The 25,893-nt window shown below is 39.1% G+C and overlaps 1 protein-coding gene across 7 annotated transcripts in view; it reads left to right on the top strand.

The window, feature by feature from the left end:
- The window catches only part of UTRN (utrophin), a 533,531-nt gene that overhangs the window by 176,031 nt on the left and 331,607 nt on the right, over positions 1 to 25,893 (top strand). For 5 of the 7 annotated variants that reach the window (XM_053590883.1, XM_053590886.1, XM_053590884.1 and 2 more), the window contains 9 exons: positions 621 to 769; positions 1,430 to 1,642; positions 10,208 to 10,321; positions 10,931 to 11,086; positions 15,443 to 15,613; positions 18,093 to 18,272; positions 20,726 to 20,860; positions 22,832 to 22,981; positions 25,090 to 25,251. In XM_053590883.1, the coding sequence (XP_053446858.1) occupies positions 621 to 769; positions 1,430 to 1,642; positions 10,208 to 10,321; positions 10,931 to 11,086; positions 15,443 to 15,613; positions 18,093 to 18,272; positions 20,726 to 20,860; positions 22,832 to 22,981; positions 25,090 to 25,251 (1,430 nt within the window). The remainder of the gene's footprint in view (positions 1 to 620; positions 770 to 1,429; positions 1,643 to 10,207; positions 10,322 to 10,930; positions 11,087 to 15,442; positions 15,614 to 18,092; positions 18,273 to 20,725; positions 20,861 to 22,831; positions 22,982 to 25,089; positions 25,252 to 25,893) is intronic. The other 2 variants (XM_053590887.1, XM_053590882.1) reach the window with 1 other exon arrangement.

Consider the following 25,893-nt stretch of genomic DNA (forward strand, 5'->3'; position numbering starts at 1 on the left):
CAGGCTTTCATTTTTGACAGCACTCAGTAGGCAGTTTAACTTTTGCTGCCAATTGGCATCACCTCTTTGTGTTTCAAATGAACTTAACTTCCTGTCCATACAAGTGTTACTGTAAGTTATTTTTGTGGTAGTGACTGGCTTTTGCAGCCCTTCTTTCTCAGAGTACCCGGGCAGCTGGGTGCAGTGTATTTCTGTATGAGGTCCACTACTCTGTGGAAGGGTTTATCTACATGCTTGAGTTTACAGGAAGCCTGGTTGAGAGGATCTATTTTTTGTTTTTTAATTTCTTGTGTAGTTATTGGGGAAGAGGTGATTATATGGGACAAAAGGGACATTGTTCCATCTTCAGAGAGACATTTCATCATGATGAAATGAAGAATAATGACAGTGGGTTGGTTAATATTTCAAATGTCAACATCCGCCTGAATGAAGTCACTGTCTGACTCTCAGAAATGCCAATGGAATGATCTATTTCATTAACTAACAGAGACCCTTTTTAATTATGGGGTCTCACTTATGTATTAGAATTCACTTGTTATATATAGAAGACTAATGGTACTCATAATAATAATATTAGGTTCTTAACATTATATTCTCAAAGTAAATATTTTTAAAATAAGCAGAACTGAAGAGCCAAACTGGACGTGAATATTTGGAAACACTGACAATGCTGAAAGATACGTTAAGTGATTCAGAAAATAAGGCCCATACATCTCTGAATGTCCTTAATGATCTTGCCAAGGTGGAGAAGGCCCTTCAGGAGAAAAAGGTAATGTAGGTTAATTTAGGTTAGAGCTCTAGTACCACTCATATGATATAATGGGAGTGATTTTTCCAGAGATTAAAAAAAATATTGGTCATTTTGGTCAAAATTGTTCTACAAATTTCTAATAATTTGAAGGTTAGTTACTGTAAGACCTCAGAAAAAGAAAAGATAGTTGTTAAATATTTTTAACAGAATGAAAGCATATTTTCTCCTATTGTAATTAACCTGAAATTCTCAAGCTATTTGTAATTTTATCTTTAATAAAATGAGGAATATCTATCAAATTGATGTGATTTTTTTTTTGTATGTTGAAAAAAAAATGCTTCCTTGATCATTTAGCTGAGTATCCTATGGGTCTGTACTATTTTATTAGATAAAAAAGACCAGCTGCTGGGCACTGTGCACTCTGCCCACGCTGTGTGTGTCGTTCTAGGGGGTTTTGGTGTTGAGAATACGTTATGTTGCCCACACACAACAGTGCAAAGAAAATGCTTTCGCTTTTTTTATTATGCCTTTATTTTTCATGAGCTTTTCACAATTGTTTTTGATGAAAATGCTTTTTAATGCTTTTCAAAGAGACTTTCGACTTTATGTAGCCCCTATTATTATATCTCTACAGACACATTGTTGTGCCTGTTTTTAATCTTCTAAAACTTTTTCCAGACCCTTGATGAAATTCTTGAGGATCAAAAACCTACATTATGTAAACTTGCAGAAGAAACAAAGTCTTTGGTGAAAAATGTTCCTCCTGATGTAGCAAAGACATACAAGCAAGAATTTGATGATGTCCAAGGAAAGTGGAACAAACTAAAGGTCATGGTTTCCAAAGAGCTACATATGCTTGAAGAAATTGCTCCCAAACTCAGAACATTTGAGGTAAATCCAGAGGCCACTGGGAGTTTACGTTTATTACAGGGTAAATAGTAATTACCATGAAAGATTCAAATATCTATTATTTGAGTATTTTACATTCTTTCTAGCCCCAAATTTATTATGTACTTTAGCTGGCTTTTATCAAAGACATATTTTTAATGTGCTGGAGAACACTTGTATTTCTTTTGCCTTACAGAAAACTCTTCTTGGTCGAAGTAAACTGGACCTTGAAGATAGAAGAAAATTGCTTAAAAATGGTCAAAATAATATTTCAGGCATGTTGCAAGGGGTGCCCATGTGACCTCTACAATCTTTAGATCTACAATCTTTAGATTGATTGGAGTGGTAGAAGGAGCCCAGGTAGTAGCAGATAGCCAAGTTTGTGAACTTGTTTTTCTCCTTTTGTTTGTTTTTTAAGGTTTTTGGCATTTGAAGTTAAAATGCCAAGTTAGGCTATTGAAAAACATTGTTAGATTGGAAAAAGTAGATAGTTTCAGGGACACAAAAGTTCAGAAGCAGGATCCCTTGCTGCATCTGACAATGTTGACGGATGTTATCAGTGTCAGGTAAGACAGTACGGATTATAACATTTGTCTTTGAGAAAGATGGAAGTGGAGTTTCCAGATCCACCTGGTTTTCTGATAGTAAAGACCTGGATAGAGACTGAACCAGTCACACACTCTGTCCACCAAGGCTTCCTGTCCTCCCAGCACCTCTTTACCTTGGGCTTTTTTCTTCTTTTCCATTAATCAGGGATCTTTTCTTTCTTTTTTTTTTTTTTTAAATGAATAGATCTCATGATGTAATCTATAACAGTGCCTGGCACAGAAGGGGCACACCATAAAAACTTTTTAATGAATGAAATGAGATGATTAGGAGAAGGTTGAGATTTGGAGATGGCTTATATATATAGGATATCCTTAAAGTTTGTGTGCAATTTACAATGTAAAACTGTTTTAAATTGCACATTAACTTCCTGTGTGTGTGTATACATATGTATATAGTTAAGAGAGATATCTATTTTTGAGAGATATGTGCCAAATCTATTTATGTAAATTTAAATATAAAATACAGAATATATTTACATATAAAAACATAAGAATATATACATATTTAAATATATAAGTATAATTAAATATATAAACACATATACATATATGTTTGTATGTGTACGTATATTTGGATTCAGAGAAACGTGTAAGGAACATTGACAATAAAAGGCAAAGATTAAAAATGAAGGTGAGACTTATGAAAATGTGAGTTTTTGTCATCAAAGTCAGAGACCAGTGATAGAAGAGGGCTGGGAGACTGTCCAGGTCAATGGGGAGAGGCTCCAGCCAGATTCCATGAGAGGTGACCAGTGAATTTGGAGGGACCTCTTTTGACTTAGGAACTAATGGGCAGTTCCCATGAATGACCAGCAGGAGAAGACAGAGGAGGGGTTGTGTGTCTGTGTGAGCGTGTGGTGGTAGTGGCAGGAGGTAAGTGTAAGTGCGGTTCTAGACTGGGATTTCACTGGAAGAAATAATCAGGAAGAGTGATGTGTTCGGTGCCGCTCAGAATTTTTTATCCACTTAACTGTGTGACAATATACACTTTTCCTTACATATTGCCATTTGTAATTGTTCCCAACTTTATTTTATTTTATTTTATTTTTGTAGAGACAGAGTTTCACTTTATGGCCCTCGGTAGAGTGCCGTGGCGTCACACAGCTCACAGCAACCTCCAACTCCTGGGCTTGAGCGATTCTCCTGCCTCAGCCTCCCGAGTAGCTGGGACTACAGGCGCCCGCCACAACGCCCGGCTATTTTTTTGTTGCAGTTTGGCCGGGGCTGGGTTTGAACCCACCACCCTCGATACATGGGGCTGGCGCCCTGCTCACTGAGCCACAGGCGCTGCTCAATTGTTCCCAACTTTAAAAATGCGAATTACCCTTTTCCATTCTAAAATTTTGATAATCCAATTCAAGCATTGGATTATCAGTGATTCTCAACCCTCCAGAGGACACTTGTTAATATCTGGAGACAGTTTTGATTGTCCCAATTGTGGGGGAGGATGGACAGTGAGTAGAGACTCGCCATGCAGCTAAACACCCTACAGTGTATAAGATAACCCCCTAAACAAAGAAACTGTCTGTCCCCAGTTGTCATTAGTGGGAAAGCGGAGCTCATCTTTTCAAAATAGCATCCCTTTGTTTTCAAATTTAAGTCTGAGCTGTAGTGGGGAAAATTTAATGAAGATTAACTTCAAGGTTTATTTTAGACTCAGAAAAGTGTATTTTAGGGTTAGCTAAATGTGTGCCAGCATTTTAATATGGAATTTAAAGAGAATAATTATTCTTCCAAAACACAGAAGAGAGTCCTGTGGGTATAGTAACCCAGCTTTAGGCTTCAGTGGGTTGTTTACTAACATTGGGATAGGTCGCTTAATGTTGTTCCTAATTCAGGCACAACAATTAAAGTGGTGGGGTGTGTGCAGATATTTATTTCCATTAAAAATATCCCACATCAACTGTGTGTGTTTGGTATTAAGGTTTATTTATTGGGCTTTTGCAATAGCAGATTTGTAATGTCTAGTTTTTTCAAAATTTGCTTTTTTGTGTGCTAACTATAAGATTATTGACGACATCTGCATTTCTTAATTGTGCAACTTATTCACTGAAACACACACAGAGTACCAAAAAATGTCTACACATTTTTTTTTTTTTTTTTTGAGACAGAGTCTCACCATGTCACCCTGATAGAGTGCCATAGTGTCACAGCTCACGGCAACCTCTAACTCTTGGGCTTAAGTAATTCTCTTGCCTTGGCCTCCTAAGTAGCTGGGACTACAGGCACCCGCCACAACACCCAGCTATTTGTTGTTGTTGTTGTTGTTGTTCTTGTAGTTGTCATTGTTGTTTGGCAATCCCAGGCTGGATTCAAACCCGCCAGTCCCGGTATATGTGGCTGGCATCCTAGCCACTGAGCTACAGGCGCCAAGCCAAAATGTATACACATTTTAAGAAAAGAAAAAACTGCATTATATTTTTTTATACTCAAGTCACTTTTGACTTCTGCATTTACAAGGGATACAAGATACAATATACAAGATAACAAATATTGGTATATACTGAGTGTTATAATTTTAATTTTCCTTTCTTAAAATGCATATACATTTTTTGCACTCTCTGCAAGTATATGTATTTCAATAGATTTCAGAGGTACAGATGATGGCTTTTGTGTGACATGGATAAGTCGTGTAGTGTTCAAGTCAGGGCTTTTAGTGGACTCATCACCCAAGCAGTGTATATTGTACTCAGTGGGCAGCTTTTGCTCCCTCTTGCTCCCCCATCTCCTTTGCTGGGTCTCCAGAGTCCTTTATAGCACTCCGTATGACCTGTTGTTTAGTTCCCACTTATAAGTGAGTACATGAAATATTTGTTTTTCCATTCCTAAGATACCTCACTTTGGATAGTGGTCTCCTTTTCCAGCCAAGACGTTATTTCATTCTTCTTTAGGGCTGAGTAATACTCCATGGTATATATATAATATATGCCACATTTTCTTTATTCACTCATTAATTGATGAGCACCTTGGTTGATTCTGTATCTTTGCAAATTTGAATTGCGCTGCAGTAAACATAAAAGTGCAATGTCTTTTTGAGATCTTACTCCTTTGTTTGCTTCCAAGCAATTGCTTATTACTTAAGTACTTATAATACAATTGGGAAAACTTTAAAAATTTCCCCCAAAGTTATTAGATAATTACAACAAATATTCATTTGCAAGTTAGTGTTGTTTTCCCTTTTCAAATGACCTGATATTTTAGGCATTTAAATTCTATTTGCCTGTAAGTTATGAGGCACAGTAGTTTTTAGATTCAATGCCAATTTATAATAATGTTTCTTAGGAGCAAAAATAATTGGCTTGTTTATTTTTAAAATGCGTTTTTTCATTATGTAAGTAATACATGAAGAATGCACATTGTGAAGAAATAACAGAACTATTTAAAGAGCACACGTAAGAGCTCCAATCTTCCCTAATATCACTTTTGGCCCCTGGAGGCAGCTAATATTAACAATGGATCCTGGCTGGAAGTTAATGTATTCAAATTAAAAAAGAAGAGTCCAGGAATGCGGCTAATTCTAACAATTTTTTTTCCACATTATAGAAACAAATGATATTGGAAAGCCATGAGAGACATTGAAATAGCTAGCACACCACAGAGCTTGGAGTGTGAATCCCACTATTTAAAATAATAATTAATACCTTTTGTTGACACAAGTGATTTAAAGTTAGAAACTATTTTCATGGCTGTATGCTTGCTTTTTAAAATAATAATTGTCAAATGCTCTTGTTTATGTGCAAATTAAAAAAAATTTCATTATCATGGGTGCATAATAGTTGTAGATCTTTATAGCGTACAGGCATACAATATGTATTAATCACATCAGGGTAATTGGGAGTAACCATTGCTTCAGGCATTTATCATTTCTTTGTTTTAGGAACATTTCAATTCCACTCTTTTAGTTATTTTAAAATGTACCCTTACTTAATGTTGACTATAGTTATCTTGTTGTGCTATCATATATTGTTGATTCTATTTAACAAGGGTTACCTTTTCACCCATTACCAATCTCCCCACTTGTTGCTGTCCTTCCCAGACTCTGGTCACCATCTTTGTGCTCTGTCTCCATGAGATCAGTTGTTTTTAATATTTAACTCCAAGATATGAATGAGAACATGAGAGATTTGTGTTCCTGTGCTTGCATATTTTACTTAACAGAATGTTCTTCAGTTCTGTCCATGTGGTTACAAATAGCAGGATTTCATTCTTTTTTATGGCTATGTAATATTCTATATGTATATGTCCCACAAACTTTTTATCCATTGATCTGTTCAGATGGACACATAGGCTCATTCCAAATCTTGGCTATTGTGAATAGTGCTACAGTGAAGATATCTTTTCGATATGCTGAATTCCCTTCTTTTGGATACATACCCAACAGTGGGATTGCTGGGTATGTATTTTTAGTTTTTTAAGGAACCTCCATACTGTTCTCTGTAGTGGTTGCACTATTTTACATTCCCACCAACAATGCGCGAGGGTTCCCCTCTCTCCACAACCAAACAGCCTCAGAATTCGTTATTACTCATTTTTTCTTTTTTATGAAAGTCATTTTAACTGGGATGAGATTACATCTCATTATAGTTTTGATTTGACTAATGATGTTGAGCATTCTTTTGTGTATCTGTTGGCCATTTGTATGCCTTCTTTTGAGAAATGTCTAATCAGATCCTTTGCCCATTTTTAAATCAGGTTATTGTATCTGTTTTTTTCCTATTGAATTTTCAGAGCCTCTGATAATAGGGTGGCCATAAAGTTCATGTGCAATTTTAAAATAGTCAACTATTTTAAAAAGGTGCTGAGCTTCCCAGTCAGACCTTAGTCTTTGTTTTCAGGGGGCACATCGCCACTCTCAGAACTCAGCATGGGCGGGGTTCCATGCAGGGATGTTGATAGTGAACACATCAGGGGTTCTCGGATTCTGGTGTGTTCTGGTGTGTTCCTTTTGTGGGATGATTGGTTGGGCTACGTGGCTGTCTGTGTTGCTCTCCTCCTTCCTTCTCATGTCACAGTATGAGGGCGGGAGACGGGGCAGACACGTAAGAATTATCTGTGCCCACGTGGGCCTGGCTTTGTCTTAAAGAGGGAGGGAAGGAGGAAGGAAGGCGTTGAGGCCATAAAACTTCCTCCATAAAACATATTCCAGTGACTGGAGTAGTTAAGGCTGTTTTTTTTTTTTTTTTTCAATAAGAGCTCACTGTAGTTAAAACTCCTTGGAATATAATGCTTCCATATAAATTTTGAAAATCCATGGCTCAGGAGACTATCAGTTTTCCTTATTCAAAACTAAGCTAATGAATTTCCCAGTGATACAGTAGTAATGCATGCTTAATAAACTCTGAATGGAGATTAACAGGGCAACAGTCTGTGCTGAGACGTTAAATGGACTAGTTTTCAAGATCGTATTTTATGAACTCTGCATTTCTGCCTTTTTTGGATGCCCCACCTGACCCTTCCCTGAGCTTTTCTTCCTAAGAAGTCATCTATAATTTGATCTTAACGTGCTGGAGCCAACCCAGAAGAGGCCTGTAAGTGACTGAATATACCTGAGAGTGGCATGAACCTGTGTGGAGGGTGACAGACGGGCTGAAAGCAGAGGGCGGGGGAGCTTGAGGAAGGACCTTCTGTGCTCTGCTTGACATAAAGGCTGTGGAAGTGCTTGGGTGGGAGGGCGCACAGTATCAACAGAGGAGACAGAGAAGCCTGGCTCTGTTAGCACTTTTTGCTTCTCATCTTCATCAGAGAACGGCCCTCAAAGCTAGAAAGGGTAGAATAGTCATTATGGAGAATGCCTTAGAGACTTACCTGTGAAGCATGTGGAAAAACCACTCAGCCCCTCCTGATGCATAAACTTGCATCCCAAATAACAGTACGATTTTTATCCTCAATCTCAGGGTCACTTCATGATCTTGGGAGAAATCGCTAGAAAAATGGAGGTGGACAAATGACCTAATTAAGGAGAAGTGTTAGTTTCTAGCTGCTGAAGACCTACAGTAAGCTTGATGTCAGTTCCTGGCAAAGTGGTGAGATAAATGACCAACCAGAGACCCTTCTGTGTACTTAGGAGACAATGTGGTGGCCACCGGGAACCAGCATGGACACCACTGCTGAGCCTTGCCCAGACTCATTTCCTTTCAGGGCTGCTTCCTTTTATTTATCTCTTTTTATTTTTTCGGAGGGAGGAATACTAGATTATTAGATACACAGGATGATAGAATCTCACATTTGAAGATGCAGCTTCATGTAGTTCAATAATGCTCACAAATTATCATTCTTGGCAAGCCTTGATTTCACCAAAGTATTTGTGATCATCTCTTGCGACATTCTAAGAAGAAAGAAGAAGAAAACTAGGTAGATGCTACTATTACAGAGATTGCTGTATTTTGAAAACTAAGCCAAAAGTTTGTCCATTAATCAATGAAATGGTGTCCTTATGGGTAAATGCTTGGGTAGGCCCTGTCACTGGCTTTATTTTTCGCTCAACAAACATAACAACAAAAATAGAAAAAGGACACCCCTCTGTCAGATTCGTAGGTGAGAGATAGCTGGGAGGAGGAGCTGATGGGACAGTTAAATGACTAAAAATTTGAAATGTTTTGTGAGCTTGTTGTTATGCTATTAGCTATGATTGTTAACAAGGCAAAATTTTATATTTGTAATTATCAAGTTCTGAATTTATTACAGATATCAATTAAACAAAATACGAAAAGGAAATGTATTTTAAGGTAGTTTATGGGAATATTGGAGGGTTGGTTAAATGTATATTGTGAATGAATGATCTATAAACAAAAAAACAAAAGAAATAACTCTACAATAAGAAAAATAGAAATAAAAATATTTTACATGGCATTTTATGAGTATACTATCCATAAGTTAATTTCTGTCGTGGTGTCCAACATTGTTAAGCATAAAAATATTTCGCTTCAGTGGTATTTTAAGGACAGTAGAAAATGGATGTAGTTTCCAGAGCATGTTGATACAGTGGTGTGTGCACTACCCAGTATCATGTCCTGTAGACATCAGAGGAAAGATTGGGAATGTTGAATCAACAGAATACTAGAGAAAAACATGTCAGCTGCCTTCTAACCTGAAGGGCTTTTTTGAACAGAAAAGCAAATTTGTCTCTTCCTAGGAATGAACAAGAAGCAAAACATTGAAGAAGCAAAAAAATTTCAGCTCAGTACTAGGGAAATTAACAAGTGAGTCTGTTTAATGATAGAAAGGGAGGGAGTTCTTGGAAAGAAATGACCATCACTTTAGAACTGGAAATCAAGTTGCATCTAATTATTTACATGTGCATTCTTTAAGGCCCATTTTCGGTGTTACCCCCTCTGAAGTCTCTGTCTGCAAAATGTTTGCTTCCTCATTGTCTTTGAACCCTCAGCACCATAGACAATAACTGTATTGCAGTGGATGGTTACCACATGTTGGACTATCTTGGGGTCTCGGATAATAAGGCATCCAAACAACTGATCTAAGAACAATCTATTGTATTCCATTCCCTATGCTATTTGTTCATTCCTGCCCCCGAGGAGCTAACATAAGAAGATTTTTTTCTAAGTTATGTGACAGGAAAAGGTGTTGAAGCTGATTATACCTAGAAAAACATTTTTCCCTATACTTTGAATTTTTTTTTTTATTTTATTAAATCATAGCTGTGTATACTTGGAATTTTTAAGCAAAGAGGTTGCTTACATTTGGGCAAAATAGCTTGGTTCACTGGAAAGTGTTTTAAAATTTTTAGAATGATTACTGAGCTGTCATCTCTTGAGGATTTTAGCCCAGAATGAAGAAAATAATTATTTTCAGAGTTGGAAGATTTAGAAGATGAAATAAAATAAATGAAACTGATACTATCAATGTTTTGAAAACTTGCCCTTTCTCCCCTTTAGCTGTAGATCTTGCCATGTAGTTGAATGTCACTGAGTAATATCCTCCTCTGTTATTGTGTTTCATTTAGGCTGATTCAAAAGCCATTGAGAAGTGGACGGATGGTGTGAAAGACTTCCTAATGAAAGAGCAGGCTGCCCAAGGAGACGCCACAGGTCTACAGAGGCAGCTAGACCAATGCTCTGTGAGTTCTGCTGATCTGAGGAAATCTGTTGTAATAAATAACATTTTCTTCTTTTTCTTTGTTATTTGCTGCCATTATTAAAATTGTAAGAATATGATATGGAATTAAACCTGGATAAAATATCTTTCATCCTTTTACTTTATAGCTAATAAAAGACTGACAGAGCATTCCTATTTTTACGTTTGGCTATCGTTGTTGTAGCATTTTTGGATGGGTTAACGGGAGAATAGTTCCTTGGGAGCCAATTGTATATTGCTTTTCTTGTGCCACATAGTGAGGATTTAAGAAATACATATTGAAGAAACAAAATTTGCTAGTAATTCTGAGTATAATTTATATTTGGTGAAATCATCAGGCTTCTCTAAATTAATTAAAAGACTATTCCCTACTGAGAGTCAAGTATTTCCAATCTCATTTGGCAGATGGCTGTGTGAGGCACCAGGTGAAATGAATTTCATAAGGCACGATCGATCTGAAGTAGTTAAATGTCCTGACTCTTAAGCCAGAATCTGCTTCTATAATATTTGCAGGGATGCAAGCAGATAGGCTAGAATTACGGTGTCACTTATGTAGGAATGAATTCAACATGGGCATATTTTATGTGTTCAGGCCTTTGTCAATGAAATAGAAACTGTTGAATCATCTCTGAAAAACATGAAAGAAATAGAGACTAACCTTCGAAGTTGTCCAGTTGCTGGAATCAAAGCGTGGGTGCACACGAGACTAGCTGACTGTCAGACCCAACTGGAGAAGTTTAGCAAGGAGGTGAGCTTTTCAGTCATACTCTCTGTGGTTTTCAAGAGGTGTAGACAGTGGCTTCTCTTGAGTGACTAAAGCAATTTTATAACCCATGCCATTTGAAAACCTGATCTAACAATTACAGCACATGTGCCAAGAAAGGTGTATTTTTTTTTTTTTTTAAAATTAAGGGAATATACTGATTGTCTAATTTGGCCTGGGATTCACTTTTTCTTCTTGTGTTAAATCCAGCTTAACACACACATTTATGTTATTTGCTTTACTCCTAAAACATCTGAGTATGTGACTCAATAGTTACGGCTTTCATCATTTATATAATGAGCACATATTTATTCATCAGCTGCCTTAGTTCAGGCATCATTCTAGACACTGGATACGCAGCATCGAACAAGGACAAATGAACTCCCCATTAGGAGCTTGAATTATAGTGAGGCAGATGGAAAATGAATAATAATGTGAGGTAGGACTCGCAAGGGGTTAGGGTTAGGTGGGTTATTTCAAAGAGGGCGATCAGGGATTTTGAGACCAGGACATTTAATAGAGAACTGAGTAAAGTAAAGGAAGCTATGTGAGGTTCGGGTAAGAACATCTATGCATGGAGAAAAGCAAATTTTAAATCTCAGTGGTCAGAATGAGCTTTCTGTGTTCAATAAAGAATGAGGACAGTGTAGCTGGAATCCAGGGCATTCCAAAAGTCCTCACACATAGGAGGAAAAATGGGAAATGGTAGCTAAATGGACATTTATCTACAAAATATTCATTACAAAATTTTACAAAGAGGTGGCCAACCCATAGAGAATCTATTGCAAAATTTTGTAAAAATTATGTAGAGCAGAGAGGAGTTAGGGGATTATAGAACAGGAATATATGACGTTGAAGGTCAACAGAGGATGGATTAGACATAGGCTTGCAGGCAAGGTCTTTGGATTTTGTTTCAGGTGTGATGTTACATAGAAAGCAATTTGAGGGTTTTGAGCAGGGGAGTGACATGTGATAGGGATCTTAGACGAGCACACTGGCTTTCATGTGGATACTTTGCTCTGGAAAGGCAAGAATGAAAACAAGAAGAACACGTATGAGGTTATCGTACTTGGAGACAGCAGACGGCCCCTGGCACTAGGAAGGTAGTGATGGAGGTCATCAAAAATACTGGGTTTGGACTATATTTTGAAAACAGGGGACCCAAGTGAAGAATTAGATGTGTAATAGAAGAAAAGTGAAATGATCAAGGACAGCTTGGGATTTTTGCAAAGCTGCCACTTTGTGTGAACCGTGGTACTCTTTAACTGGAATAATGAAGACTCAGGGAGGAGAAGCTTGTGTGGGTGCAGGTGGAATGATGATCTCTATTCTGGAAGTGTTAAATGTGAGATGCTAGATGCTAAGAAGGAAAGGTCGGTAAGAGGGGAGACCCTTGGGGGTCCCAGAGGCCAGTGGAGGAAGCTCATTGTGTCCAGTGCTGATCACTGCTGAGGCCGATCAGAATTGAAAATCAAGCTTAAAGTCCGATATGAGGAAAAGACAGAGGCTTTTATTGATGTTGAGAAAAGTGAGTGCCACAGAGTAGTGGAGAAGAAAGTCACAATGGAGATTGTTGAGCAGGTGGTGGGACGTGAGGAACTGGGACAGGTAGGGTTCACTTGGAGAAATTTCTCTGTTTAGGGGAGCAGGGAAATGGATGTGTGCCAGAGATGAGGATCCAGAGAGGTGTTTTGGTTGTTTTTAAGAATGAGAGATATTATAGGATGTTCGCATGCTGAAGAGGAGGGCCTCGTTTAGACAGAGAAAGAAAGGAGGCAGAAGGGATTGCGATGAGGCCATTTCCCAGGCGAGGTCTGTGATCGCGCGGCAGAGGACACTGCTGTGAGTTCGCCCTCCGGGGTGATGGGCGGGGGGGGGGGGAACCACGTGGGGCAGCAGGACCGGGAGGAAGGTCTCTCCTGATCGCTCTCATTTCCTCAGTGATGTAACGGTGACACTGTGTACAGCTGCAGTGACTGACACAGGGATGAAAAATAGAGGAGAACACGTGAAACAGGCGTGTTGCACAGCCCTGTGGACAGGACAGGTTTCTTAATCCGGTGCTTTTGGCTGATGTTTATTTAGGAAAAACTTCTATTTGCTTAACTGAATATTTTGTTGTTGTTTTACCCCGACATCCTTATGTCAAGCATATTTGAATGTAAAGAAAAGTTGAAATAATAATACAAAGGACACCTACACACCTATTCAGAGACTCGCTAGGCTTTCCTGTTTGCTTTTTCTCCCTGCCTGCCCCTCTTTTTACACACATGCACACGCACACATATTTTATTTTTTGCTAGAAACGTACTTTGGACAGGGAGTTGAAAACATCATAACCCTTCACTCCTAAATACTCCAGCATGCTTCTCCTGTAAGGGGCGTTCTACAAAACCACACTATCATTACTGCAGTTAAGAAAGTGATAATTTTACACTATCATCTAATGTCCTAGGCAAATGTACATTTTTCTGGATGTGCTATAAACTGATGCCATGTACCTGAAGAAACTGGGGTTTGGGGGTGAGTAAAGAGGGAAATGGTTTGGAAGTGGCTTGGAGGAGCTAGGAAGGCAAGAAGAAGAAGTCTCTGTCTGTGTCCATCCGTCCATCCATCCACATACATATGACAACAAAGAATTCATTGTAAATTATTATTGATTCAAAACATGGGAATAAATATATATAGGACATTTTTAAGCATCCCTGAGCAAGGAGGTAACCATAATTATCTCTAGAGCAATTCTAGACTCTTGTATTTCATGGACTATTAGAAACATTGAAGTGGTTTTGGACAAACAATGTTACCAAATTTTTTTTTTTTTTTTTTGTAGAGACAGAGTCTCTGGCCCTCGGTAGAGTGCCGTGGCCTCACACAGCTCACAGCAACCTCCAACTCCTGGGCTTAAGCGATTCTCTTGCCTCAGTCTCCCAAGTAGCTGGGACTACAGGCGCCCGCCACAACGCCCGGCTATTTTTTGGTTGCAGTTTGGCCGGGGCCGGGTTTGAACCCGCTACCCCCGGTATATGGGGCCGGCGCCTTACTGACTGAGCCACAGGCGCCGGAGCCAGGATATAAAACACATCAGTAAACAAGAACAGTCTATTTCCCCTATTATATCCGTGCTATCATGAAAGAAAGAACATTTTAGGGCCTCCAAAATAGAAGGCATATCATCTCAGGATAATTAATTATAATTTTGAGGTTTTTAAAAAAAATGTTCATAACAGGTCTTTATTTTTCACATTTTTCTGTGGATTCTTGAAAATTATATAACTGCCTACTGTTCAAAAAGTACTAGTATAGAGGACTTTGTGGAAGTGGGCTCCAAGAATGTGTGTGTGCATGTATATATGTGAAAGTCTCACCACCAGCTTAACTTCCTGAGTAGCACGGCTTGAGAACTGGGCTGTGTGTGTTGCTGGCACTGGCTCCTAGGGTGCATGTGGGGGCAGTGTAGGGAAAGCTCCTGTTTGTCTCTGATGTTTGTGACTGGGGTCCTGTTTCGAGGGAGGGACCAGGAAAACCGCTAACTGTTGCTTCACCCTCACACTTGTGAAAACCATCCTATTCCTATGCTGGCCTTTGGCTACTGTCAGCTTAGGAGCCCAGTAAGCCCTGGTAAGGTGGCTGCTGCTGTGACATTTCATGTGAGCAGGAGCCGAATATGTCAAGGGCAGGTTAGACTATGACTGCAGAGTGCTGCCCTCTTCCCTGGTAAAAGTCAGCCCTGGATATGGCAGGAGCTCCCTGAAAATATTTCTGGACTTCTGTGAAGTTTTTAACTAACTCACTGAATCAGAACCTGACAAATATCTATTTGATATTTTTGAAGAATATTTGTGTGTATCTACGTGGGATATATAAATAAAGTAGATTATCAAAATCAAAATTTTATAGAGCAGTGTTTTATGAACAACTTTAATAGCAACCTCTCCCTTTTTGCCTTTTAGAAGTGAGATCCTAATGGGGAAATCTGTGTAAAAGGAGAAAATGCACATTTTGGTTGCTTTCAGGATTGTTTTTTCACAATAAACTCACGTGGTAGGAGGGCCTTATTGCTTTAGCCTGGATCCCTCCATCTGGATTACCGTCAGCAGTTGTGCATTTTCAAGACTGTCCTAGAGATGTCCAGATTATGTTATGGACATCCAAAATGTGGTCTAGAGTTCCAGTTACAGTGTTGTTCTCATTATTACATATAAGCCACAGTATCAGCACAAAATGTGTCAAAGCTTTTGTTGTGGAAAGTTATCCCTGTGTCTTTAAGTATTAAAAACTGGAAATTGGCATTGAATATACTAAAATTTGTTTGTTTGGGGAATGGCTTTTCCTTTCTAGATTGCTATTCAAAAAAGTAGGTTGTCTGAAAGTCAGGAAAAAGCAGTGAACCTGAAGAAAGACTTGGCGGAGATGCAGGAGTGGATGGCGCAGGCAGAGGAGGAGTACCTGGAGCGGGACTTTGAGTACAAGTCACCAGAGGAGCTTGAGAGTGCTGTGGAAGAAATGAAGGTGAGGCTGGGACAGCCAGCGGCTCCAGGCTTCACGCCTCCCCTCCTCCCTTTGAAACCAACTCATCCATCATTGGATAGCTGTAAAGCACCATTGTGTACACAGCATCTTTCATGGTTGGATTTCAGATTTTAAAAAGGGGGATGACTGCTGCTCTGATTTTAGTGGGGAAAGAAAATTAAGAGTCCATTTGTTCAGCCTGGCTCATGAGTTGAGTCCAGGAAGACCCTGGAGACAATCTCTTAGGGCAGAACTTTGGGAAGCCACAGAAAATGCCTTGAAAACATCTGGGTAGTAGGCATAAGGAAGAATTAATTGTATATTTTTAGTGGGCTCAGTATATCTAACATAAAACTTGCCATTTTAACAACTTTTAAGTGCACAATTCAGTGACATTATGTTCCGAATGTTTTGCAACCATCACCACTATCTATTGCCACAATTTTTCAGGAAGAATTATTTTTTTCCAAGGAACAAGAAAGACTTCCTGAATTGGTTGGGATTTATCTGTATTTTACCAGGTAGTGATCCCCCAGGGAATCTGTGGAGTGCACGTGGATCCAAAACTTTCTTAGAGCAGGTGGTAAGAGTAGTAGGAATGTATCAAGGAATTTCACAGCGTTGGATTCACTGGGTCTATTTCCTAGAAGCTTGTATTGTGCTGTCAGTAATCCTGAGCACTCTCTTTTTTGGTATAATGAAAGAACCGGGCATCATCCCCAAATTTCTTTTTTTTTTTTTGTAGAGACAGAGTCTCACTTTATGGCCCTCGGTAGAGTGCCATGGCCTCACACAGCTCACAGCAACCTCCAACTCCTGGGCTTAAGCGATTCTCTTGCCTCAGCCTCCCGAGTAGCTCATCCCCAAATTTCTATCACTGCTTCACTGCCCTTGAATGTTCAAGACCAAAGGAGGTCATGTCTGAAAGGCTATTTTTTTTTTTTTCTATAAGCTTAAATGAACACAGACTGTTTTACCCCAAAGTTAACTTCCCTGGAAGTGTAACTATAGCAAAAATCTCTGTGCAGTTATTTTTACAGGATCATCTGACATTCATGCATTATTATAGCGTATAAGTCAAAGTAAACATGACAAGAGACCTTCATTGAAGTGTTATTTTCACTGAAACATCTTATTTCATGTAACTGTTTTTGAAATTTTTATTTATTTATTTATTTATTTATTTAGACAGAGTCTCACTCTGTCCCCCTGGTAGAGTGCCATGGCATCATAGCTCATAGCAACCTCAAACTCTTGAGCTTGAGCGATCCTCTTGCCTTAGTCTCCCAAGTAGCTGGGACTATAGGCACCTGCCACAATGCCCAGCTATTTTTAGAGATGGGGTCTCATTCTGGTTCAGGCTGGTCTCGAACCCGTGAGCTCAGGCAGTCTATCCTCCTGGGTCTCCCAGAGTGCTAGGATTACAGGGGTGAACCACTGTGTCTAGCCTGAAAGATTTTTAGATGTTCAGTAGATACGGTATTTTAAAGGTGGCCCACCAAGTTAACAATTATTTTAATTTCATTTATTCTTTTCTTTTACACTTACTAACATTGTAGTTTGGGATTTTCTAAAGTTACTGTAGACGAGAGTTTAGAAAAATGAGATTAAAATCCTTGATTGGTCAACATTTTGTTTATTTTTATTCTTTCAAACAGCCTAGCAACTTAAAAAACACTAGACTTAATTACTTTCCCCCAAAATGGGGAAGTTCAAAACCATTAAGCAGGAGAGACAGCTGAAAGGGAAAGTGAAAAATCTGTTTCAAGTTGATTTCCTGAATGTGAGAGTGTTCATGTTGTGAAGTCAGGGAAATAGCCATTTCTGGATCAGAGAGTCCCAATTTAACTTTATCACCTTGGAAATGCCTGTGTTCTAGGAGGAAAAAAATACGTTTCAATCATTTGGAGAACTTTGTAAAGGATACCTTTACCATGGTACACATCTATTTCTGTGAAAATTCATGAATTTCAGTCTCATATGCTTAGCCCTCCAGTGATCAGTTATAATTAATTCACTTAGATTCTTATCTAGGACTCAGAATTTGAAATAATTTAATGTCAGGAAAGATAGTTTAGGATAACATAGATGTTAACGCTGCTGTTATGCAGTGAAAATGTTTCTGGGTGCTAGGTAGGTTGGGATGCATGCGCAAGTTTTCAGTGTTAACAATCTCATTTCAAAAACACTCCCTGCAGTGATTACCTAAATAATGTTCCACACCAGCAGTTGTAATCATCAGACATTTTAACTTTGGTTTAGTTATTTCCAAAAGAAAGACTGAAATTGGTTACTGAGAAAGGGAGATGATTTTCTTTTTTTTTATTTTTTTATTTTTTTATTGTTGGGGATTCATTGAGGGTACAATAAGCCAGTTACACTGATTGCTATTGTTAGGTAAAGTCCCTCTTGCAATCATGTCTTGCCCCCATAAAGTGTGAAGGGAGATGATTTTCAAGTGTGTCCTGTCTTGGAACAGAGGGCAAAGGAGGATGTGTTGCAGAAGGAGGTGAGGGTGAAGATTCTCAAAGACAACATCAAGTTATTAGCTACCAAAGTGCCCTCTGGTGGCCAGGAATTGACGTCTGAGCTGAATGTTGTGCTGGAGAATTACCAACTTCTTTGCAATAGAATTCGTGGAAAGTGCCACACTCTAGAGGTATGTTGTTTTTGTCAGTTCTGCAATCAACTTTGCAATGTGCTGACCATTTCTAAACTGACCTTTGGAAAAAAACTTTATTTTCTTTTAAATACTGATGGTAAGGAAAAAGTCGTTCTTGGGGGAGTAGATAAAAACGAAAGAGATATTAAAAAAAAATAGGAGGTGAAGATCTGTTCATCTGATGAACATCCCATGAAATTTCTTGGGAAAAATCTTTTAATATTTTCCGACTTTCCTTTTTTTTATGGATGTGATCAAGCTTTTTATGTTACAGATGATCTGTAGTGTTTGGTCCAGTCCTCAAATTTCTGAAGATGTTGTAAGATCTGCTTTGTTTTGCCTGATGGGAGTACACAGACATGAATTGAAGTTCTTTTATTTTGAGTGGTGTCGAAAGTTAGAGAGTGGAACTTCTAACTTCCTTCCTCTGAAGGGAGAGTGGAACTTAAATATGTTGGTAGTTTGCTGTGCCTTAGATAAAGTACCTTTTTGTCTCTCTGGACGTTAGATTTAAGATGTAGATGATTCTGTGTGTGAGTTTTTTTTTGTTGTTGTTAGATAAAACTAAGTTTTTGCTTGTTTAACCTTAGTATAAGTTTTGTCTATACCTTGTTGGAATATCGAAGAAACATTTCAATTTATAACAATTTGATTTAAATTCAACTCAACCTAAAACAAATTTTGGTATCAAAGTACATCCTGAAATGGTATTAAATGGCAACTGCCATATTTAATCTAAATTCACTCATTACTTGCATATTCTGAATCAGTGTTGTGCTGAGATAGTATCTATAATTGAGAGTGGTTTGTAAGAAAGCTACTTGATTGGGAATTAGTCTGCTTCTTGGGAGTGATTTTTCTATGAGTTGTCTTTTTTCCCCATAAGAAAAGAGGCTCTGAAGGATACCTGTGAAACTTACTAAATGTACAACGTAAATGTCTCAACACAGTAACTAAGAAAATTCCAGGAAAGCTATGTTAACCAGTGTGATGAAAATATGTCGAATGGTATATAAAACCAGTGCATGGTGCTCCATGATTGCATAATATACACAGCTATGATTTAATAATAAATTAAACAAATAAGTAAAGAAAGAAAGAAAAAAAGAAAGAAAAGAGGCTCTGCTGGCATCTAAGCAGACTTGTGGTCTGCTTTTTGGCTTGTAGGGGGCTAGAAACCTCTTTTTCCTTCTGCTCTCAGCCGAAGAGAAATTTGCGGCTGAGGGTGTAAATCTCGCTTGTGACATTTTTTGTATGCTTGGTTAACTGAGAATAGTTTTTGTATTTCTAATGGATTGGAAAACGCATGTGTACACACGTGCACACACACACACACACACACACACACAAAGAATCAATGGCAGAGACTGAATGGGGCCCCTAAAATCTAAACTATTTTTTGTTTGGCCCCCTTTAGAAACATTCGCTGGCCTTGTTTTGGAAAGCATACCTCATATGCAGCCAGACTGGAGTGTGTCTTTACTCAGTCAGTAGATCCCAAAGAGGACAAACCCACTCCTCTTAAATTTACCACTCACGTACGTTAAATAGGTCCCTTATATGGAATAAATATTTCTGCCCCCTTTTTCCCCCCAACATGGAAAATGTAGTGGTGAGGAATGAGTGATAGCAACTTACACAGTAGGAAAAGCATAACTCCATTTGGGGTGAGCTGTGGTGCGCTCTCTCTCTCTCTTTTTTTCCAGAGACAGGGACTTATTCTGTCTCCTAGGCTGGAGTGCAGTGGCATCATCATAGCTCTCTGTAACCTCAAATTCCTGGACTCGTGGAGCCACAGACACTACCACCCCTGGCCAACATTTAAAAAAATATTTATATAAAGATGGGGTCTCACTCTGTTCCCCAGGCTGGTCTTGAACTCCTGACCTCATGGAATCCTTCTGCCTCAGCCTCTCAAAGGTGTAGGATTATAGGAATGGACTGCTGAGCCTGGCAGGGCTCTCTTCTTAAATAGAAATGTCTTCTGCATTTAGAAAAAGATTGACTGTACAGCAAACTCTACGTCAGTTAGCTCTGAGTTGGAGAGGGGTGGGGCCCAGGAAATTTCAATTCTTATAAAATTATTAAAAGAATTTATGAGTGATTTTTCCCCTTTATTTAAAAAACAAAGTTTTTCTCTTTACCCCCCTACTGATTATATAGTTTGAGTTTTGATATTTAAGTCAGATCTGGAATTTATCTTAATGGAAAGAGTGTGGTGGCTTTTTTTCCATTTCTCTTTGTCCCCTTCCCCACCAGCTGGTCTAATACCATCTATTGAAGTATTCAAGTTTGTTTCATTTGTTTGAAAATCCAACTTTATCGGTCTCCAAATTCCCAGATACACTTACATCTAAATGAAATGATTACTGATTAAAGAGAACGGGTAGCGCTCCAGTTCCGATGGACGAAATGGCTTCTTGTCTAATTTACGTTGTTTTGTGGTTTAGGAGGTCTGGTCTTGTTGGATCGAGCTGCTTCACTATTTGGATCTTGAAACCAGCTGGTTAAACACTTTGGAAGAGCGCGTGAAGAGCACAGAGGCCCTGCCTGAGAAGACGGATGCTGTCAACGAAGCCCTCGAGGTGGAACCCGTGTTCTGGGGGGCGTTTTTGTTGTTGTGAGGAGGCTACATGGGTTTTAAAAAGAGTAACATGATGTTTTATTGGGCAAACCCATTTCCTTCCTCGGTGGTTTTCAGTGTCACTTGGCATTGTCTTCTGTAGCCTGAAGTGTTTATATCATCAAGTGTACTTAGGTCATTGGTGACCGCTGCATCAGCCCCGTGAAGTGGCAGCCTGTACATTTTAGACGTGGCAAAGCACTCTAGTGGTTTTCCCATTTATTTTCCAGTCCCTGCGCAGAGCCCTCTGTAATTGGGACACCTGCTCTCCTGTTTCATCGTACAGTTACTTGTAGTCTCTAAGCACAGGAATGACTTCGTTTGCAGTGGCTTCTAGTCTGTTCCCTTCAGATATTGAAAGTAAAAAGACAGGCTGAGAGCAAAGTAACTGAGACGTATGTGGGACCCTGTCACAGGAACTTGTCATCACGTCTGGCCCTGAAGTTCTTTGAGGCTGAGAAATGCACCTTATTCTTTGATTCTTTGTTGTTCCTCAGTTCCCAGCAAGAGTGTGGCACATGGTGACTTAATGACTACTTCTTAACTTAATTACAATGTAAAGAGGAGTAGGTTTGCTTATAAAAAGAAAGAAGGAAGGGGTGGTGCCTGTGGCTTAAAGGAGTAGGGCACCAGAGATAGCACCTGTGGCTCAAAGGAGTAGGGCACCGGCCCCATATATTGGAGGTGGCGGGTTCAAACCAGCCCTGGCCAAAAAGAAAAAAGAAAGAAAGATGGAAGGTACATATGTTTTAAAAACTGTAATAACATGGATGTGTGCCTTGAGTGGATGACTGAGGTCAGACATACTCACAAGACTGAAATGTGGCACCTGCATTCTCCATCTGGGAGATGGAGGCTCTGCTGGAATAAAGATGTCACTTCTCAAATAAAGCAGAGGGAGAGATTAAAAAAAAATGAAAAATATGAAAAGCTTACTTTAAAAAATATTTTCCCAATATGAAAGTTTATGTACAATACATTCTAGAAATACGGAAAATAGAGAAATGATAAAGGAAACTCTGATAAACGCTTTTAAACATTTTGTGTGTCTCTTCCTAATTATTATTATTATTTTTTCCATACACACTTAGAAAGTAGTATATTGCATCAAAGGCTTTGGGGTCACAAAGGCTTTGGAGCCCAGATAGAATCTTCACTCTTCTTTTATTTAAATTATTTAACCTCTCTCAACTTCAGTTTTCCCATCTGTAAAATGGGAATAATATTTAGTCTATATTATTAATTAGATTTACATATACACAGAATGTATGGATAAAACAGTGCGTCTATACTGTGTCTGTCATAGAAAAATAATGTCATTTTTACCTATTTTAGTAATATAATTAATGACAGTTGAGATAATTTTGCTTGTATAGTACTATTATCTGCCTTCCAACATTGCATCATACCATAAGCTTTTCTCTACATAATTAATAATTTTTGAAATTATTTGTATAGAATTATATCATCATATTCATGCTGATTTCTGGATTTTTTTTTGAGACACATTCTCACTATGTTGCCCTCGGTAGAGTGCTGTGATGTCACAGCTCACAGTAACCTCAGACCTTGGGCTTAAGTGATTCTCCTGCCTCAGCCTCCTAGGAAGCTGGGACTACAGTTGCCCACCACAACTCCTGGCTATTTTTTTTTTTTGTTGCAGTTGTCATTGTTGTTCAGAGGGCCTGGGCCGGGCTGGAACCCTCCAGCCTCAGGATATGTGGCCGGCGCCCAACTCACTGAGCTATGGGTGCCGCCCTATGATGGATATTTTTATGAATTAGTAATTTATTTAATTTCTGGTCTTATTCCTTAGATAGATTTCTAGAAAATAGAATTGCTTGTTTAAAAAATGGACATTTTTAGGATCTTTGATACATTTTGTCTTAGTAAAAGCATTGATTTTTTTTTTTTTTTCCTGTCCCTGGAACAGTCTCTGGAATCTGTTTTGCGTCACCCAGCCGATAATCGTACCCAGATCCGAGAACTTGGCCAGACTCTGATTGATGGTGGGATTCTCGATGATATAATCAGTGAGAAACTGGAGGCTTTTAACAGCCGATATGAAGATCTGAGCCATCTGGTAAGAACCGTGTGAGTGTTGACTGGGTCCTGATGAGATGGAGCTGACCCTAAGCCCCGTAGCATATAGAGCAGGGTCCTCTAAGTACCGCCTGCAGGATGCGGCCCCGCCGAGGACATTGATCCGGCCCTCAGGGTGGTGTTGCCGCCACTGCCTGTCCTGCTCCAGTGCGCATGTGTGGAGTGTGCGCGGCACTGTCCGCTCCCTCCTCTCTGTCTCTCGACTCCTCCTCTCAGTCTCGGACTAACTGATGCACACTTGCATCACTTGTTACGACTAGCTGTGACAAATATGGAACCGGACATTGACCATCTCATTAGCCAAAAGCAGGCCCATAGGTCCCAATGAAATACTGATAAGTTTATTGATTTAACTTTAGTTGTTCTTCATTTTAAATATTGTCTTTGTTCCCGTTTTTTTTTTTTAATTCAAAATAAGATATGTGCATAGGAATTTGTTTATATATATATTTTTAACTATAGTCCAGCCCCGCAACGGTCTGAGGGACAGTAAACTGGCCCCCTGTTTAAAAAGTTTGAGGACCCCTGATATAGAGTCTTAATGTTGGAAAGGTTTTAATGTTGGTTAAAGTTGGTAACAACTATAAAGTTGGCTAATGTTGGTTAAAGTTGGTAACCAATACTAATGGGAACATTGAGGTCAGTGACATATCGGGGAGGGAAGAATCGACCTTGTACTTACACAGCAGGCGGAACTTGATTTATAAAATTCATCTTTGATTTTATGAACTATTTAATTTTCACTAAGGCTCATACTACAGCCATATATAGAATAACTCATATTATTCTAGTAACTATGAGGGCCATTACGATTTGACATAAGCTGTTATGAAAGCCATAGTCTCTTAGTTCAGATCCAGGTTGTTTCATAACCTGCAGGCCCATATAACTCACTAGAGACAGGACACTGTTCTTTTATAGAAAGTTTGGGAGGATGTTAGATGCTTTTAAGCACATATTAAATAATAACTGTTGATGATTGGATGAATAGCATCAAGCTTTTACCCCAGAGCTTAGCATATAGTGGTTCAACACATATGAGTTTGGACAATTAAGTTAATGAACTCATCTTAGAAAAAGTGCTATATACCTCATTGCTCAATATCTCGCTGTGGCTGATACTCCTTTTGGGAAGCTATGCCCTGACACCAGCACCTAGTCTAACGTTCAAAGCTATTTTGGAATTCTTTTATAGAGCTGTTGTTATATGAGGTCTGAAAATGAAGTTCGTGAACTCATCCTAGAAAAGGCGCTTTGAAGGGTGGATTAGGCACTGGCATTGATGCCCAGCTTCCCAAGGGGAGCACTTTGAAAGTGACTATAGTGATATTCAGCATGGAGGTATGTAGCACTTTTTCTGGGATGAATTCATCAACTTAATTGTCAGACCTCCCATATATCTCTAGAAATTGTTTTGACTTTGGAAAAAAAGATTCAGATGTTTATTGATAGACATTTTTGTTATATTTTATGTTCTTATTGACAGACCTTGCTGATTTCTAAAAACACTCTAAATTTATAATAAAACAATTTTTTGTCTAATTTGTTCTGTAAGAAATCTTTACATTTTTTAATTTTATCGTATATAAAAAGAAGTAAAAGTTAGTAATTCACCTACGAGGTATGTAAGACCCTATGAAATGTAAGAACATTTGGGCGGCGCCTGTGGCTCAGTGAGTAGGGCGCCAGCCCCATATGCCGAGGGTGGCGGGTTCAAACCCAGCCCCGGCCAAACTGCAACAAAAAAATAGCTGGGTGCTGTGGCGGGCGCCTGTAGTCCCAGCTGCTCGGGAGGCTGAGGCAAGAGAATCACTTAAGCCCAGGAGCTGGAGGTTGCTGTGAGCTGTGTGATGCCACGGCACTCTACCGAGGGCCATAAAGTGAGACTCTGTCTCTACAAAAAAAAAAAAAAAAAAAGAAATGTAAGAACATTTTCATTGTTACCATTGGTAGTTATTATTTATTTACAAGGAAAGCTAAAGTCTTGAACTAGTGCTTTGTTAGATTTCTCTTAGTGGCCAAAGCACATGTATTCAGCCATTTATGTTTGTGCTGAGCACCTAATGATTCGGTTTCTCCCCTGTGTAGGCAGAGAGCAAGCAGATTTCTTTGGAGAAGCAACTCCAGGTCCTGCGGGAAACTGATCACATGCTTCAAGTCCTGCAGGAGAGCTTGGGGGAGCTGGACAAACAGCTCACCACCTACCTGACAGACAGGATAGATGCTTTCCAAGTTCCCCAGGAAGCTCAGGTACTGCCCTGGATGTCAGGGCTTTTGAATGAAAAAGAGAGCATATGTACTCATTTTCTCAACTCTAAGAGAACTTCTCCTGCCACTGAAAACTAAGAGTTTGTAGGAGAGACTATCCTTACTGAAGCTCTTGGGTCTCGGCACCTCTTGCTCTCTGTGTGAAACCCTGGTAAACGACCGACATCTTTTAATTGTAGTTTTCTTTGGAATTAGTACAATTCTTTTTCTTAATAAGGAAAACATTAGAAGTGACAAATGCAAGGACTTTAGCATATGGTAGCACGCGGTAGTCTTACAACACAGCAGCTTGTATTATTATTATTATGCCAAAAACTTGTTAAAACTTGTATAGGCCAGGTGTCAACATAGTGTTTACCCCTGGAATCCAGGCACTATGGGAGGCCAAGGAGTGGATTGCTTGAGATCAGGTGTTTCAGACCAGCCTGAGCCAGAGTAAGACCTTTTCTCTACACAGAAAAACGATAGCCGGGTGTTGTGGTGGGTACCTGTCGTCCTAGCTGCTCAGGAGGCTGAGGCAAGAGGATTGTTTAAACCCAAGAGTTTGAGGTTACTGCGTACTGTGATGCCTCAGCACTGTACTCAGGGCGACGAAGTAAGACTGTCTCAAAAATAAAATCAATG

The sequence above is a fragment of the Nycticebus coucang genome, chromosome 5, assembly GCF_027406575.1.
Source record: "Nycticebus coucang isolate mNycCou1 chromosome 5, mNycCou1.pri, whole genome shotgun sequence".
Lineage (NCBI taxonomy): Eukaryota > Metazoa > Chordata > Mammalia > Primates > Lorisidae > Nycticebus > Nycticebus coucang.